The 17,554-nt window shown below is 52.2% G+C and overlaps 1 protein-coding gene across 2 annotated transcripts; it reads right to left on the bottom strand.

The window, feature by feature from the left end:
* Positions 1-281: 281 nt before the first annotated feature.
* Positions 282-17,053, bottom strand: TRARG1 (trafficking regulator of GLUT4 (SLC2A4) 1). 2 transcript variants are annotated; one of them, XM_005888217.3, is made up of 3 exons: positions 16,296-17,052; positions 4,638-4,770; positions 282-2,962 (listed from the first exon to the last, which is right to left on the bottom strand). In XM_005888217.3, the coding sequence occupies exons 1-3, from the start codon at positions 16,680-16,682 to the stop codon at positions 2,949-2,951; spliced, it is 534 nt and encodes a 177-aa protein (XP_005888279.1). In that variant the 5' UTR covers positions 16,683-17,052; the 3' UTR covers positions 282-2,948. The 2 variants fall into 2 exon arrangements, with proteins under 2 accessions (XP_005888279.1, XP_070246408.1); XM_070390307.1 differs by lacking the exon at positions 282-2,962 and having other exon boundaries at positions 4,624-4,770; positions 16,296-17,053.
* Positions 17,054-17,554: the final 501 nt, after the last annotated feature.

Here is a 17,554-nt window from a genome sequence, read left to right as displayed (position 1 = left end):
ATAACACTCATGACTCCCTCAGATGGCCATGTGGATTCATCAAGGTTTGCAAAATGTCCAGCACAGCCTCCTGACCTCCTCTTCAACTCCTGAGGTCTTTGTTCAGAAGGAACAACCAAAGAAAGACCAGCACTCACTGGAGAACTAAGTCTAGGCAAGGGCAAATGGCTTGCCCAAGGGAATGCTTCATGCTGGCAACAGAGCCCCTGGATTACCAGGCTCCCCAATGCCCCCCAGTTTGTTTGGAGCCCCTTGAGCCCAGCAGCACAAACACACAGGTCCTTGATGGGCAGTCAGCTTTATTTCTTTCCATGCAGAGAAATACACAAATGAGAACTGGTAAGTGGGGACTGGTGGGAGGTGGTGCTTGCTGTTCCCTAGGAGGCCTGGGCAGGGGCTGGTTCAGCACCACAAGCCAGGGGACCATGGGGTTCATGCAGCCAGTGCTGGACCCACAGTGGAGCTGGGATGGCAGGGCGACTGTCCCTTCATCTTTACCAAGGCTTAGGGGTGTCAGGTGCCCTGTGGGTGAGGGGCAATGAGGACCTTCTCTCCCAGTCTTACTTCCGAAGGGTTTCCTGTCCTCAGATCCTTGGCTCCTCTTTGCCAGAAGGGCCAGCCTCTTGGAGCCTCTGAGCTACATTCTTGGTATGAGTAGAAAACTCGAGTCATTCTTGCCCAAATGGAAGGATGCTCCTGCTGTGTCTGCTCCTGCAGCTGTCTGCAGCGGCTTCTCTCTTTCTCTCCTATTCTGGGTTTGGAGGAGGAGCCAGTGTAGGTGGCAGGGAGCAGTGAGGGTCTGCTTTCATGAGTGTGACTGTGGACAGTGGGACAGGGTGTGTGTGATGGTCCCGGAGCACACAGAGGCCGCAGTCCTGCCTCTGCCCATGAGACCATGCCTAAACAGTCTGGTTCACTGCTGTCGTCTCCCTGGGGGGCTGAAGCTGGGGACCCCTTGCGGCCTACCAGGAGACGCTCACTCATGACCCCTCCTTCCAGAGCTGGGGCCTGTGAATGTCGGATTCACAGACCACATGACTCCCCTGGCCAGACCTTGAAAGTGACACAAAGACTCTGGGCTCATCCCCTTCCTTCCCAACAAACAGGGGCATCTTTGTTTTGGCTTCAAAGGTCCCACAAAGGAGATCCAGCAGGCCCCCTTTAGGGGCGAGAGAGGCTGGGGTTATTCCCAGGTGGGGCACTGACGCAGGAACACCAGCCCCAGAGGGATCTACACAGTACTCCTGGGCCCTGAACCCTCCCTTCAATTCCCCTCCATCACACACACCCTCCTAGAAGGCTCAGAGCTGCACCCAGGACCCAGAGCTCCTCCCGGAATACAGAGCTCTAACAGTCTCCCTCCCCAGGAGCCTCTGAGGAGGGTGGGGGAGACAGGCAGGAGCCCTAAAAGGAGGTATGAGGGTGCTGATCAGGTGCAGAGAAAACATGCTCAGCCAACTTGGAGCCAATCTGCCCTCCCAGCCTCCTGGAACCCTGGCTGCTAGGCAGGGCATCCTGGGGTGGGGGTGGAGGGAGCTCAGAGCATCACATTACCCAGGGCTTGGGGGCTGCAGTCAGCTGGGGAAGTGGGAGCAGGAAAGACCAGGGGGGAAGTCTGAAGGGCCCTGCTTCACTCCCTCCTGGTGTCCCATTAGGTCCTGAGACACAGGCCACGGTGTCCAGGCCCCTGATTCTGGGCATGTGTATTCTCAAGCCCGGGGTTCCTGAAGACAGGACCCTTCAGCTAGGCTCTTCCCTCTCTCTTGAAATTCTCTAGACCCAGCAAACAACACACCTTCATAAAAACTCTTGGACCCACATCCCTAAAGGAGGCAGAGACATCCCTAAGGGCCTGGGAGCCTATGGGAATTTCCCCAGGGGTGGTCCCAGGGCCAGCTCCGGGGAAAGCCTTTGCTGTTAGTGGCTGGTCAGGGGTGCAGGGTGAGGCATAGAGCATCAGAGGCAGTTGGGGTGGGAGCTGGGAGCCATGCACCGCCTGAGCCACTCTGCATGAGGACCTTCAGCCCCTTTGCACAGGGACCCTGAGCCCCTCCACATGGAACGCTGAGTTTGTGCCCCGACCAGGTGGTCCCTGAATGTGAGCTCAGGCCTGAGTTCCTCTTCACTAGCCAACCTGGAGATGGAGTCAGGGCCCCGGGAGTTCTTGATTGGTGCCCCAGACTACAGCCCAGGTAGGGAACAAGAGGCAGACTTGGGTCATCCTGGGAGATGTTCTGGGACCGGGCTTCTCAACCGAGATGCTCCTGAGGCTGAAATGTTTGAGAAGAGGTCCATGTCATGCTGGCCCCCTTTCTGTCTCTACCAACACTGTTCTTGGTGCCCTCATCCTGCGATGAAGGATTTAAGGGTGGCTGTTGCCTCTTTCCAGGGCAGCTTCACGCCCCATGTGTCCGAGGGGTTCCAGGGCAGGTGCTAAGCAGCAGTTCAGCCTCTGAGCTCAGGGCACCGGCTGGGATCGCTGCAGGCATGTGGCACAAGGCATGCAGACAGTCTTTTTTTCATCCCACCTCAAGAAAAATAGAAAAGATAAAGTCTGTGTTTTTGTTCTTGGTCATCAGACATGCAGGGACTCTCTCCCCACCATGGTCTCGCTGGCGGGAGTGGTTTCTTCTCTTTCTGGCAGTATAAGCCTGCTTGGCCAATCCCAGGAAACCACGGGGATGAGAAACCAGCCAGAATCCCGGGGGTTAAAATACCGGGATGTGCCCAGGAGACTGGACCACATTATTCATCTGTTTCAGAGTCCATTTCCTTTCTTCCTCTCATTTTCCGCCATTTGATGTGGGCTAGCAGTGGGGTGACTTGGGGGTTTCCCTCCAAGCTTGTGCTTTTCGAGCTGGGGGATCGTCCTGTCCTCCATGAGGCGTGTGGGTGGAGCTCTTCAGCGAGCTGGGGCCGCCTCTGCTAGCACCGCTCCCTAGTTAGTTTCATTTCTTCGGAACTGTAAAGAAAAGAACAGCGATAGCACGACGGAGCTCAGAACACGGGGTCTCCCGGTCCCTTTTTGGAGGATTTGGGGTTTTGATTCCTAGGGGGAAATGGTAACAGAGGTGATTCGGTTTGAGGTTCCGGGTGGAACTAAACTCCTGCCAAGGAGAGGACTGGAGTCTCAGTGATTGTTTCACAGGTGGGCACGGTGACCCCTGAGGCTAGACCCATTCCTGCTTGAATATTTTAGTGAAAGCTAAACAGTCCCCTTGCAAACTTGAGTTCAGCGGTTGTTACTTGCCATGGAACGTAACATGGGCTTCCCGGGTGCCTCAGATGGTAAAGAATCCACCTGCCAATACAGGAGACCCAGGTTGGATCCCCGGGTCTGGAAGATCTCCCGGAGAAGGGAATGGCAACCCTCTCCAGTATTCTTCCCTGGAGAATTCCATGGACTACAGTGGGCTTACAATCCATGTGTCCGCAAAGAGTCAGACACAATTGAGCAGCTAACACTAACACACATGGGAAGAATCCTGGGTCAGATTCAAGCAGAGCAAGACAAAGAGACTGAGGCCTTGGAAAGTGATGCTGAGGCTCATGCCCTGGGCTAGTGGGCTCCTGCCTCGCAGGGACCTGCATGCCTCTCAAACTTTGTGGAATATGCTTCTGCTCAAACAGGTGGAGGAGAGGACCTGCATTTTTGAACCCAGGCCAGCTGATTGCAAACCTGAACTCTTCCCTCTCGTATGAGGCCATGACCCTGCAGCTAAATGCCAGGATTTCTGCCCCAAGATGAACACTCTATATTCTATGCCAGTACCTCCCAAATTTTAATAATGGGGTTGGGAATCTTTCTAAAGTGCAGATTTTTATTCAGCAAGTCTGGGTGGGGCCTGAGATTCTATATTTACAACCTGTTCCCAGTATCAGCAGCCAAGCTGCTGGTCCATGGAGCACAGGTGGTGGGGCAAGGTCTTTAGGGGAAAAGCGTAGGTTGGTCACTAAATGGGCAGAGATGGTTGGAGGCTTCCAGTACGAGCGTGTGATTAGAGGGAAATGGACAATACTGACCCACAGAGCCCAGAAATTCTCAAGGCTGCTGGGCTTTGTGAGTAGCACCTTTGAAAAGGTTGGTCACCTTGCTTGGATAACTTGGCTGGACCACCTTTGGGTGTTCCCGAAAGTTTCACTTCCTGACTTCCAGGACAAGCATGGTTTACTTCAGTAAGACCTGACTGTCTCAGCAGGGATGCTGTGTGGCAAGCCCCTGGGTTACAAGTCAGAGTCACTTGCACTATCTCAGGTGATGCTCACAAAAGCCTCTGTGCTGGAAGTTTCTTCCTCCCACTTTCAACATGAAAACCCCAAGGCTTAACCAGGCAGACCCTGGTGCAGGACCATCAGAGCCGAGACTGGAACTTGTGGCCTCTGCCTCCTGGGCCCGTGCTCTTCCCATGACCTTTCCTGGTGATCTACTCTCCGGCCACTGGAGAGTCAGAAAGCCAGTCCCACTCAGCCGGTCCCTGCAGGAGACTGGAGTGATTGCTTTTCTGGGGTGCGAGGTGAAGGCTGTGGCACCCACATGCTCTTACCCTTCTTCCCACCACCGCCCCTGTCCCAGAGGGCTGGGCCACATCCTTCTGTGGTCCTCACACCAAGGGAGCTGGGGTGTCACTGGGCCTCACCTGCAAAGTTGACAGTCACAGCCACGATGATGATGATGATCCCCATGATGATGAAGGTGATGCTGAGCGTCCCGGCCAGGCGGCCCAGCCTCCGGGCCCCGTCCAGGTCCCCCTGTTGCACGCTACTTCGAGACTGCAGAGAGAGGGTGGTAGAAACCTTGCCTGAGCCTCTGAACACACCCCGGTCCCTGCTGCAGCCCACACTTGAGCAGCTCCCCTAGGGGAGAGGCAGAGGCCTCCTTCAGGAGAAATGGCCTGGACTCAAGTGGCCAGACCTCTTGTGGGGATCCCTAACCAAGCTTGCCCATTGTTAGCCGGGGACAGCTGGAAACATAACCGAGCAATGCTGGGCATTATCTCAGGATCTTAGTTCCCCAACCAGAGATTGAACCCATACCCCCTGCACTGGAAGCACAGAGTCTTAACCACTGGACTGCCAGGGAAGTCCCCAGGGTGTTATCTCAGGACAGGGATGGGCAGGGTGGTCCAGTAGAGACTGCGGGCCTGGGAGGGTGAACCATGTCCAGGCCATGCTGAGCTGGTGGGAAAGATAAGCCAGGCCCCCTTGGACCCCTCGCTGCCCAAGGCTCACTTCTGTACCCGCACTAAGGCAGCCCCTGCGACTTTTGCTATGGCCCAACACACCTGCCTCCTTTCCTCTGTGAGCCCCGCTTCCCATGAAAGGAAAGAAATCGCTGGTCCTCCCTCCCCAGTGTCCCACCCAGGATCACAAGCCCACCTCCCAGATCACACTGGAAAGGTGACGTGTCTTGGGTTTGAACCAGCAAGGCTGGGGATGGGGTGGAGCCATGGATGGCTTCACAGGGACCATATCTGATTATCATTATCCTCAGCTCAGCTTCTCTTGGCCCTCTTCGGTTGGGTTAAATCAGGTGGGTGTGAGGAGGGGGATGAACAGAAGAGGGGATCCCCAGGGGCCTGGGAGTGGCTCAGCAGGAGGTATGTCCCAGGCTTGTCCCTGGAGACCCCTCACCACTGCCCAGGGCTGGCTGGTGACCTCTAGATTCCTCCAGCTCTTAGAACTTGGACCACTAGAACAGAGACAGGAAGGAGTCCGCCAAACGTGGTGACTGCCTTCACATCTTGTTTTTTTATTATTAATTTATTTAGCTGCACCAAGTCTTAATTGTGGGATGCAGGATCATTTTTCGTTGTAGCATGTGGGATCTAGTTCCCTGACCAGGAATCCAACCCAAGCCCCCTGCTTTTGGAGCACAGAGTCTGAGCCACTGGACCAGCGGGGAAGTCCCTATTTGGTTATTTTTTTATATTCTGAATATTGGAAGCTCCTGAGTTCGGCATGGAAGCGTCAGGTACTGATGGTGAACAACGATGATGAAGGCTTATTGAGCCCTTGTTTTGTGTCGCGCAGCTTGTTAATGACTGTGCCTAAATGACCTCGTTTAGGCTCAGAATTGTCCTATGAGGTTGGCAGTGTCGCCCACTTTTGAAGCTGAAGTTCAGAGCAGCAGCCCTCCCATCTGTGTTCTCTTCAGCGGTGCACCTGGGTCCTACCTTCATCTCTCAGAATTCTAACTGACCCCTCAGCCCCACCCTCTGGTTCCCTCCGCCAAGCTCCTTCCAGGCCAGCACCACCTGCCCGCTGCAGCATGCCCTCACTCCCTTTGCCCCAAACCACAGCTTCCTGCTTCCCAGATCTGGTCCTTGCCTTGTGCTCCTCCTTCCTCTTGCTTAAGCCCCAGTTATTATATATTATAACTCTAAGCCTAGAGTTCTCCCACTGAGTCATAGCTCCCCTCCCATCCCAACATAGTAATTAATTTCCTCCCGCAGCTGTCCTCTGGAGCTTTGCTGCCTCTGCCTCAGTTCCAGGTGCCACTTGTCACTCAAGCCAAGGCAACAGCCTCATGAAGATGCCCCCTTGGCTCCAAGCTCTCTTCCTCTTCTTTCTACTCCCCCCACCACCAGTCCATCCTGCAGATACTCATGCCAGGCCTGGTGCTAGGACCCTGGGATGCAGCAGCGAGCAAGAGAGCCCCCAGCTGTTATGCTCACGGAGCTTGCATCCCGGTGGGGGCAGCGGCCACCATCATGACCCCACAAAAGTAAAATTGCAACTGTGGATAGTGTTTCAAAGAAGAGGTACCTGTGCTATGAGAGTTTGTAAAAGGGGAGAGTCAGTGAACACTTCCTAAAGGGAGGATATTTGGATTGAGATATGAGATTGGAAAGATACTAAAGCTGAAGCTTCAGTACTTTGGCTACCTGATGCAAAGAGCTGACTCATTGGAAAAGACCCTGATGCTGGGAAAGATTGAGGGCAGGAGAAGGGGATGACAGAGGATGAGACGGCTGGATGGCATCATCAACTCAATGGACGTGAGTTTGAGCAAACTCCAGGAGATGGTGAAGGACAGGGAAGCCTGGTGTGCTGCAGTCCACGGGGTCACAGAGTAAGACACGACTGAGCAACTGAACAATAAGACGAGAGAGGAGTCAGAATTAAGTATATTTTTTTCAAAAGGAAGAAGAGTATTCTGGGCAGAGAGAATAGCATGTGCGAAGGCCCTGGGGGAGGCCCTACACGGCAAATATGTAGATGATCCATAAATTGTTATTGACCAAAGGGAGCAGGAGGGACTAGACAAAGGCCAGTGTGGCTGGAGATAGTGAGGAAGAGGAGGCTGCAGAGGTGGGCAAGGCCAGGCCAGGTAGGGCTCTGCCCACACAGGAAGGAGGTTGGTCCTTATCCCAGAACAATGAGAGCCAGTGAGGATGGAAACCTAGGGGCAGAGGATGGTAGGACTGAATACAAGTTTCCAAAAGCCCTCCACCCCTGCCAGAGCCCAGCTGTCACGGGGGATCCGAAGAGAGTTAAGAGCTGATATAAAAGCTCAGAGAGATGATGCTGGTTGAGGCAATCATTCTTGCTCAGTATCTCCCGTGGCCTCCCACTGTCTGCTGAACAAAGTTCAAACTCAGGTTAGCTTTGCATTTCCTGGTTTGAGCCTCTGCTATTCTCTTCCGTGACCTCTGGACCTGAGCTGCTCAGGGTATGAGCACGGACTTGCTTTTGCTCATGCTATTTCTTCCGCCTGCATTCCCGCTCCCCAGTAACACCACACATCCAAATCCTCTCCATCCTTCAATGGCGGGCTCCAATTCCACCTCCTCTGTGAAGCCCACCAAGATTCCCCCACTGGAATGGTCATAATCCCTAGCATCGTCTGAACATTTACCTCATGTCAGGAGCTATGCAAGCTCAAGTCCAGACCTCAGTCTCTCTCTGCTCCCCAGGGACATTAGGGCACCAGCTCTCCTTGGTCTTCCCACCCTCTCCTTCTTGACTGTATCTTTTTCTCTCCTGTCTTGAAGAAATCCTCTATATCTCACCCAGTTGTAAGCTCCCCACTGCCCACAGGACCAAATCCAGATTCCATTTTGTGACAGGTGGCACCCTCCTGATCTGGCCTTTCTCCACGTCTGCAGCCGCTTCTCACACCACACCTGCATGGTGGTCTGTGCTCCAGATCCTCATCTGTACAACGTCCTAATGACAATCCCTGCCTCATAGGAGTGGTAGAGGATAAAATGCTTTAACAGCTGGCAGCTCAGGTCACCGAACTCAGGACATCAACACCAAGGCAACAATGGGAGGGAAAGGGAGCAACATACAGAAAGACTTCTGGGATTTCTAGGAAGTTCAAGTTCTGAAACCCAGGAGCTACCTTGAATCATAATCAAGGGACTCATTGTCGGCTGTAAGTATGGCCTTGGTTGGGGGGAAGGGCAGAGGCTTTGAGATGTGTCCTGCCCCTGACACCCCCATTTTTCAAAAAAACAGTTGTCTGTGCAGCAATGATTCAGGACCATGGAGAGAGGCACACATGTAGCTTCTTGGATATGAGAGGTGAGGAGGAAAGGTGAAAGATGTTTTTTCAGTTACACTGAACCCAATCGCACTTCTTTATCCACAGAGTGATCAGTCATACATGCCTTCAAGCATGAGGGGTGCCATTAAGGAGACACCCTGGAAATGGCCAGACAGATCAGAGCAGACCTAGTTGTGGCTGCTTTGTGGTGTAAGGCACTTTATACATTCTATCCAATGTAAATATCACAAATATTCTGTTAATCTTGGTTTCCAGATCTGTAAAATGAAGGGAAAGTAATTGCCTCTAAGTATGTTTCACTTTCATGCATTGGAGAAGGAAATGGCAACCCACTCCAGTGTTCTTGCCTGGAGAATCCCAGGGATGGAGGAGCCTGGTGGGCTGCCGTCTATGGGGTCGCACAGTGTCGGACACTACTGAAGCGACTTAGCAGCAGCAGCAGCAGCAGCAGCATGCAGCCCTTCCTTTTTTTTTTTTGGCCATACCACATGGCATGCAAATCTTAGTGCTCCCACCAGGGATCGAATGTGTGCCCCTTGCAGTGGAAGCACAGAGTCCTAACCACTGGACCGCCAGGGAAGTCTGGAGCCCTGCTTCTACATGAGAAGTTCTCCACTGCTAGCTGGCCCTCATTTCTGAAGTTCCTCCCCACCCCTATGAGTTACCAAATGAAGGATCCATAAGAAAACCCTCATTTTTTTTTTTTTAGTAAATTTCCAGCTGCTCTCCATCCCTGTCAGTTGCATCATCTTCCTCTTATACAAAACAGCTCAAGTTGAAGGCACAATAATAATAATTGCAGTAACGGTTGTAATGACTGAATTAATAGATCGTTTGTGATCGCAGGGGTTGTGGGAATGGTGAGTGAGAAAACAATTTATGAACTCAGGTCAATATATCAGTGAGGAAAGACGCTGAAAACAAGTGTGAGTGTGGGGAAAGGATGGTGGGGGCCGGGAGGATGGGGTGAAGAGGATGCTGAGGACGGAGGCTACAGAGCTCAGGAAAGAGCTTCCTCCACCCATGAGGCTCAGGCCAAGGCCCAGCAGACCTCAGGAGAAGAGACAAGATGTGCCAGGGTCCAGGGCCCGTGGTTAAGACTCTGTGCTTCAACTGCAGGGGGCATGGGTTCAGTCCCCACTTGCGGAACTAAGATCCCACAAGCTGCACGGCGCGGTCAAAAACAAACAGAAAGGATGTGCCAGGATTGATCAGCTACCAGCCCTTCCACAGAGATCAAGCATCTCCCAGCTTCTTCTTCTTCTTTTTTTTTTTTTTTTTGATGTTATTCAAGCATATTGTTTTATTCCAAGCTTTCTGGTTTGTGTTAAGATGATTCATAAACTTTTAGAGCTGAAAGAGATTTTCAAGTTCCCCTAGAATAATTCATTTTACAGATGAAGGAAACAAGCTAAAGAGGCAATCTGTAACTTGACCTCTGATAGCTGGGCTTCATTCAAGTATGTTTACCACTGAACTGTATCATCTTAGCTCAACAGATGGTACCTTTTTTTAAACAAATGATGAAGCTGCATTGGCATATCATGGTCACTCAAAGTTCATAGTGAGCCTTAGGGTTCACTCTTGGTACTAAACATTTTATAGGTCTAGACAAATGTGTAATAATGTATATCTGTCATTACAGTATCATACATAATATTTTCACTGTTCTCAAAATCTTCTATGTTTTGTCTTTGTGTCTCTCCTAACCATGCATCACCCCTGGCAGCCACTATTCTGTCTCTGTAGTTTCGTCTTTTCCAGAATATCATGTAGTTGGGATCACAGACCTGTAATCTTTTTATATTGACTTGTTTCCCATAGTGATAAGCATTTAGGGGTCCTCAGTGTCTTTTCACGACTGATAACTCATTTCTTTTTAGCTCTGAAAAGTGTATCACAGTTTATTCACCTACTGAGAGACATCTTGGTTGCTTCTGCTGCTGCTGCTAAGTCGCTTCGGTCGTGTTCGACTCTGTGCAACCCCATAGACAGTAGCCCACCAGGCTCCCCTGTCCCTGGGATTCTCCAGGCAAGAACCCTGGAGTGGGTTGCCATTTCCTTCTCCATCTCCCAGCTTCTGAAACCCAAAAGGTGTGCTTCTCCGTGCCTTCTCTACATCATTCTCTCTGCAAACGTGCAATTCATCCTGAAAGACCCCTGCTGTGCTGTACTGTGCTTAGCCGTGTCCGACTCTTTGCAACCCCACGGACTACACAGTCCAAGGAATTCTCCAGGCCAGAATACTGGAGTGGGTAGCCTTTCCCTTCTCCAGGGGATCTTCCCAACCCAGGGATTGAACCCAGGTCTCCCGCATTGCAGGCGGATTCTTTACTGTCTGAACCACCAGAGAAACCCTGAAATGCCCTGACTACAGGTTAACTCCTCTATTGCTTGAGAGAAGGGATGGACTGGAAGGGTGGGGGCCCTAGGGGAGGAGTCAGGGTGGCTGCTGTGGTGGATGGGAGCAGCTGGGGAGATTTAGGGGCTTGAGACAGCAGCAGTGTACCAATGGTTTCAGAAGTCTGTTAATATCTTAAGCTATATGCCTGCATGCCAGCTGACTATCAGCCCTGGTCAGGGCGTAGCACTCTCATTGAGGAAAGGGATAAATCATAAATGAATGAAAATGAGTCTGCAACACATCAGTTAAATAATTAACTCGTCAAAAATGCCTAAGTAAGGAAGCGTTGAAGCCACTCATCACTCCCTCATGCTGTGGGAACAACTTACAGAGAGGCTGCCACCAAAACCACACACAGGGCTGCCCACCTCCTCTGGGGATGTAATGAGGGGTGAGACTCCATTATATCCAAATTGCTAAAAGCTGCGTTTGCCTGAAAGCCAGATTGGGGCAGGGCTCCAATCTCTGGGATCTAATGCCTGATGATCTGAGGTAGAGCTGATGTAATAATAATAGAGATAATAATAATAGAAATATACACAATAATAATAACAGAATGCACTTGAATCATCCTGAAACCATCCCCCATCCCCTGGTCCATGGAAAAATTGTCTTCCATGAAACCAGTCCCTGGTGCCAAAAAGGTTGGGGACCACAGCACTGGGGGTTTGCTCTTTGCTCTGACATTGCAGTTTCATTCAGTATTAATAATAACAGCAACCACTTCCATTTATTAAGCATTTACTATGTGCCAGGCTCTGGCACACTCATTAGTTCATTTAATTCTCCCAACAGCCCTAGGAGGTAGATGGTGTTATTACACATATTTTATGGATGAGGAAACTGGAGCTAAGGAAGGAAGCTGAGTGGTTTGGATATGGTCATGTGCCTCAAAAGGGACAGAGATGTGATACACACCCAAGTGTATCTGATGCTTGCTTGGTCAGCAACTGAAGGCTCACTGCTTGGGGTCCAGCATCTCTCATTGACAGGAGTCCTTGCTGGATCAGGAAGCATGGTTATTTCTCAGCTTGACCCGGAAGTAAAATGGATGAAGCCAGCCTTGCCCTGACTATCCCAGGAGGCTTACGGGAGGTTGTGGGGCTGAGCAGGGCCAGGTCTGGACACCTGTGATCACAGCTCCTGAGACAGAGCCCCTCGTCCCAGCCCTGGTCCCAGCTGGCCCCTGTCAAAGCCACAATGGGAAGAATGTTTGGTGGTCCATTAGTCTTCCACGGATGGAGTGAATGACAGGGAGGAGGCCACTGGGAGGCAGGGGAGAAAAAGAGAGAAGGGAATAGAATTATTCCCTCCCTGCACAAATGCCCAAAACATTTGGCTTCCCTGGGAGGGACATGCCATCCTTGTCGCAGAGGTAGGTGCAGGGTGGGGCAGGTGAAGAGAACACTGGATTCAGGAGCCAGCTGATGTGCCTCTTACCAGCTGTGTGAACAAAGGCAAGGCACGGCTCTGCATGCCTCAGTTGCCTCATCTGTTAAATGGGAATGATTAACCAGACTCTGCCAGCCTCATATTACAACATGCTCTGCGGACAGTGAGCTCTAACGAGGGTGTCAGGGCTGCAGGTCTCCTTCCTCCCTGGGGTCAAGGGCTTGATCTTTCACTTGGTAACCAGCGGGGAGACATCAAATGAGGAGCTTTGAAGTCTATTGCCAGACCTGGAGACATCAGCATAGAGACTTAACTCTCTTTCCACACTTTCTGGCTCTCCTTCACCCCTGCTGCTATCTGAGTGGGACCGTATGTTTCAACTCTAAATAAATAACTGATCCCCGCCCTCCCTGGGGCGTGGGAGTGTCCTATGAACTAGAAAAGTGAATATCATAACAAAGTGACTCACACAAATGTTTTGGTTTCTCAGTGTATATAAAAGTTACGTTTATACCTTACTGTAGTCTATGAAGTGTGCAATAACATTATGTGTAAAAAAAAAACAATGTATCGACCTTCATTTTAAAATCTTGCTTAAAAATGCTAACCCTTGGGACTTCCCTGGGAATCTGCTGGTTAAAACTTTGCCTTCCATTGCCCGGGGGGTTCCTGTTCAATCCCTGGTCGGTGAACTAAAATCCTACATGACTGGAGGCCAAACAACCAAAACATAAAAACAGAAGCAATGTTGTAACAGATTGAGTACATACTTTAAAAACACGTGCATGCTAAGTCGCTTCAGTCTTGTCCAACTCTTGGGACCCTATAGACCGCAGCCCGCCAGGCTCCTCTGTCCATGGGGATTCTTCAGGCAAGAATACTGGAGTGGGTTGCCATGCCCTCCTCCAGGGGATCTTCCTGACTCAGGGATTGAACCCACGTCTCTTGAGTCTCCTGCATTGGCAGGCAGATTCTTTACCACTAGCACCACCAGGGAAGCCCAGACTTTTAAAATGGTCCACATGAAAAAAAAAAATCTTAAAAAAAAAAGTGCTAATCATTATTGCTCAGTGAGTTGTGATCTTTTTGCAACAGTAACACTAAAGACCACTGACGACAGATCACCATGACAAATATAATAATAATGAAAAGTTTGAAATATTTTGAGAATTAACAAAATATGACCCCAAGACACAAAGTAAGCAAATGCTGTTGGAAAAAAGAGCACTGATAGACTTGCTTGAGGCAGGGTTGCCACCAACTTTCAATTTGTAAAAGAATGCAACATCAGTGAAGAACAATAAAGCTCAAGAGAACAAAGTGTATCTGCTCGTGAAATGCCCAGAAGAGACAAATCCATGGAGACAGAAGGAAGATGAGTAATTTACTCAGGTCAGACAGGCAGGTATTAGGAGTGATAGAAAAACGTTGCTGGGTTTCTTTCAGAGGTGAGGAAAATATTTTAAAATTGATTGTGGTTATGGTTGCACTTATCTGAATATACTAAAAACTGCGGAATCGTACACTTCAGATGAGTGAATGGTATGATAGTCGCTCAGTTGTGTCTGACTCTTTGCGACCCCATGCACTGTCGCCCACCAGGTTCCTCTGTCCATGGAGTTTTCCAGGAAAGAATACTGGAGCGGGTTGCCATTTCCTACTCCAGGAGATCTTCCCAGCCCAGGGACGGAACCTGCATCTCCTGTATCTGCAGGCAGATTCTTTACCACTAGCACCACCTGGGAAGCCCCGAATGGTATGATATGTGAATTTTATTTCAAAGCTCTAAAAGAAAAAACCCAACAAATGTGTGATGGCTTCCCATCCTCCACCAGGGAGACACTTGTCTAATTTTCTGCCTCCACATCCTAGGGCTTACTATGTGCTGGGTGCTTTAGCACTTTGCATGGCTCATAGCCGTGTGCTTTAGGCGCTCAGTCATGTCCGACTCTTTGTGACCCTTTGGGCTGTAGCCCCCCAGGCTCCTCTGTCCATGGGATTTTTCAGGCAAGAATACTGGAGTGGGTTGCCATTTCCTTCTCCAGGGGATCTTCCCGACTCAGGGATCAAACCTGCATCATCCGTGTCTCCTGCATTGGAGGCCGATTCTTTATCACTGCGCCATTGGGAAAGCCCCTTGTGTGGCTCATACAACTCTATAATTTAGGTATTATGTTGACACCCATTTTGCAGATGGGAATACTGAGGAGAATAGTGGTTTGAGTGACTTGCCTGAGGTCGCACAATACCTGGTGGTTTTGTCTAGCGTGGGCACTTCTTGCAATGTGTGGTAAGGATCTGTTTACAAATTTCTCCCCACTGGACAGCAAGCTTGTGGGAATTGGTGATGGTGTCTGGTTTAGCACTATATTCCCTGCCCCAGGCCTGGCAACCATCAGACCTGATTCAAGAACCCAAGATGGATGTAGAAATGCACCAGGGGTGGATTCAGTGGTCCCACAGCTATGGGCCCAGGTTTCCTTTGACAACGGCAGGTTTTACCCAGCTCACACTCTGCCACCCCCACCAGAAGATGGATTTTAGCCACTGTTTTCTCCTGGACCCTTGTCTGCTTTCCCTCCCCAAAGCCAGTCTCCCCCACGGGGCTTCTCCCTGTAACCAAGAGCTTGTCCCTACCCAGAGCCACTGGCGGCAATCCCTGCGGCCCGGCTCCGCCTCCAGCTGCCCCCAAGAGCCACAGGCAGCACAGGAATTTCCTCAAAGGCCCTGCCCAGCCCTGGCTCTTCTTCCCACACCAATTCACCAATCGCTGGGACCTGAGAATGTTGTCAGTTTCCCCCTAAAGCCCTGGCAGGTGGTGCTGGGGATTGGGGAAGGTGCCCTTGGCTGGAAACTGGGCCTCTGTGAAGTGGAGAAAGATGTATAAGGAAATAAGGGTTTTCTCAGTGGACAGCGCGGCAGCAGGAAAGACCACAGCTCCTGGGGACTGGATGACGGATGACTCAACAGTGGAGTCCCTCCAGGGGCAAGCAGACAGTGTCTCCCCTCTCAGTGTACCATCCCCTGCTTCTAACCTCATTCTGAAAGTCATTCCCTGCCAGCCTCTCTCTCTCTCTGTCTCTCTCAACTTCCTGAACCATGAAATTCACTTGCCAACAGCTACCAATATTTCCTGGGGCTCCTCTGCCAGTAGCCCGATCCCAACAGCTTGGATTGGAGACGATCGAAGGTTATGTACTCAAAACCCTACAACACAAGCGTGGGAGACACGAAGACGAGCCCCCATGCCCCTCCCTGGCCAGGCCAGCCATGCCCTCTGATACACATGCGTTCCCATCTGTGGCCCAGACCACCCCCTCCCACCCCTGTGGGAACACAGATATTGAAATCAGTACAAAGGCGAAGCCCAGAGGGCCCCAGCAAGAAGTTCCCCCCAGAGGAGCAGCCCTGGGGGAGCTGGGCCCCGGGGCCCGCAGTCCATGGCAGGGAAGCTACTGCTCGCTCCTGGAAACAAGAGTTGCCAGAAGCTGTTAGAACACCCAGGAGGCCCTGGGGGTGGGGTGGGGTGGGGAGGTGATGCCTGGCTCCCCTCCTGAGAACACGGGGCCCTGAGACCCCATATTGGCTGCAATCTCTGCTGATTCACAGCCCCACTCAGGAATGACTCCTTGCGACAAAGTCCCCGACTCCTGCAAAGGCCAGACCCCCAAGTTGGCTGTCCTTTCTGGGCAGAATTTGGCTCCGGGCATCTCTCTGGGATCCCCTTCCCAGCAGGGATGTGTGCAAAGTCAAGCTGTGATGTCCAGGAGCGGAGATGAAGGAGGACAGGAAACTGAAGCTCTGGGGGCCCTGGACCCCTCTCCAAGGGGGAGTAATAGGCTGGCTAAGATGGGGACTTTCCCCTCCCTTGCCCCTGGCACCCCAGCTCTTCTCTCAACACCCTAGGTAGGATGACTGGTGCCTGCCAGGGAAGCATGGCTGCTGACCAAAACCAGCCCCCACCCTGCGATGAAGAGCAGCACTTACCATGATGGAAAAGATGAGGGGCATGAGGTTGAGGGGCCAGACGGGGCAGAAGCAGGAGGCGATGGCAAGGATGAGATAATCTTTGGGAACTTCTCCGTCCTGGGCATAGGAGGTGGTGGCCGTGGAGGACGCCCGCCTGGAGCTGGCCCGGGAGGATGAGAGGGGGTGCAAGGCTTCCCGGTGCTCCTCGGATATCACCTTGAAGGGCAGGCTGTGGCCATTCTGCTCCAGGTCCAGAGGCCCCGAGAGGGACTTGGACGGCTTCAGGGACTTGTCATCCTGGCCCCCGACCTGCACAAGGAGCTTCTCCATCTCTGGCAGGTTCAGGGGTGAGGCAGTGCCTGGCTCCCGCGCCGCGGAAAACTGAGGCTGTCCGGGGTTGGCCATGCTGGCCTGGGCTTTGGGCTGCTCCAGCTCCAGGATGGGATGAGGGGCTTCCGAGGGACCTCAGCGCACCATTCCTTGGCCCGGACTGGAGGCCTACAGATCAGGGGCAGACTTGTCACCCCGGAGAGCCAGGGCCAGCCAGGGGGCTGGAAAGGTTGGCTTCTCCGGGCCAGCTGAACTCAGAGGCAGCGGCCAGCCTGCCGCCCCGTGGAGCTCCAGGAAGCTGGAGCCTTCAGCCCCATTCAAGTTTGAGGCCAACTTCGCTGGTGCTGCTGACAGCTCAGATGGGCGGGGAAGGAGCAGAAAAGCAGCTTTAGGAGCGGAGAGGAGACTGCTCCTCTCCTGAGTGAGGCTTGGGCTAAGTCAGGGAGGCTGTGTGTGTGTGTGTGTGTGTGTACACAACACCCAGCCTCCCTCCCTCCCTGCCCTCCTCGGAGATGCTTTTCAATTCACTTCTCCCCAGAGAACCGCCTGGCAGCATTCTGCCTCTGCCCCAGCCCAGCCCTGCCCAGGGTGGCTTGGACTAGCCTCTGGCTCCTGCTGCGGACACAGAACCCCCTCCTCTGCACTGGGGGCTCTGGATGGGGGAGAAAGGCAAAGTGGGTCCAAACGGGTGTGCCTTCACCTGTCTCGGGAGACTGAGCCCTCGGCTCCTCTTCTCCTGGAACAGGCTCCCGCTTCTATCTGTTGTGAAACACTGAACTCCGGACCTATTGCATCCCACCTTGAACCTGACCTCCCCCAGCGCCAAGCCCCAGAGATGTCCAGACCAGAGCGGGGCTCTGAGCTCTGGAGGGAGGGGTAGAGTGAGTACTCGTGGGGCCCCTGGAGGAGGATTGTGTCTGCACCCTCTGAATGGGTGTCTGAGCAGC

The sequence above is a fragment of the Bos mutus genome, chromosome 19 (genome assembly GCF_027580195.1).
Source record: "Bos mutus isolate GX-2022 chromosome 19, NWIPB_WYAK_1.1, whole genome shotgun sequence".
NCBI lineage: Eukaryota > Metazoa > Chordata > Mammalia > Artiodactyla > Bovidae > Bos > Bos mutus.
Note: the sequence above shows the minus strand (reverse complement) of the source record. Positions and strands in the feature narration are given on the sequence as shown.

Coding starts and splice junctions, on each gene's coding strand:
- TRARG1 (XM_070390307.1), bottom strand. CDS start 16,682: ATGGCCAACCCCGGACAGCCTCAGTTTTCCGCGGCGCGGGAGCCAGGC. Junction 4,771..16,295: donor CCCTCATCTTTTCCATCATG/GTAAGTGCTGCT, acceptor CTCTCTCTGCAG/TCTCGAAGTAGCGTGCAACA.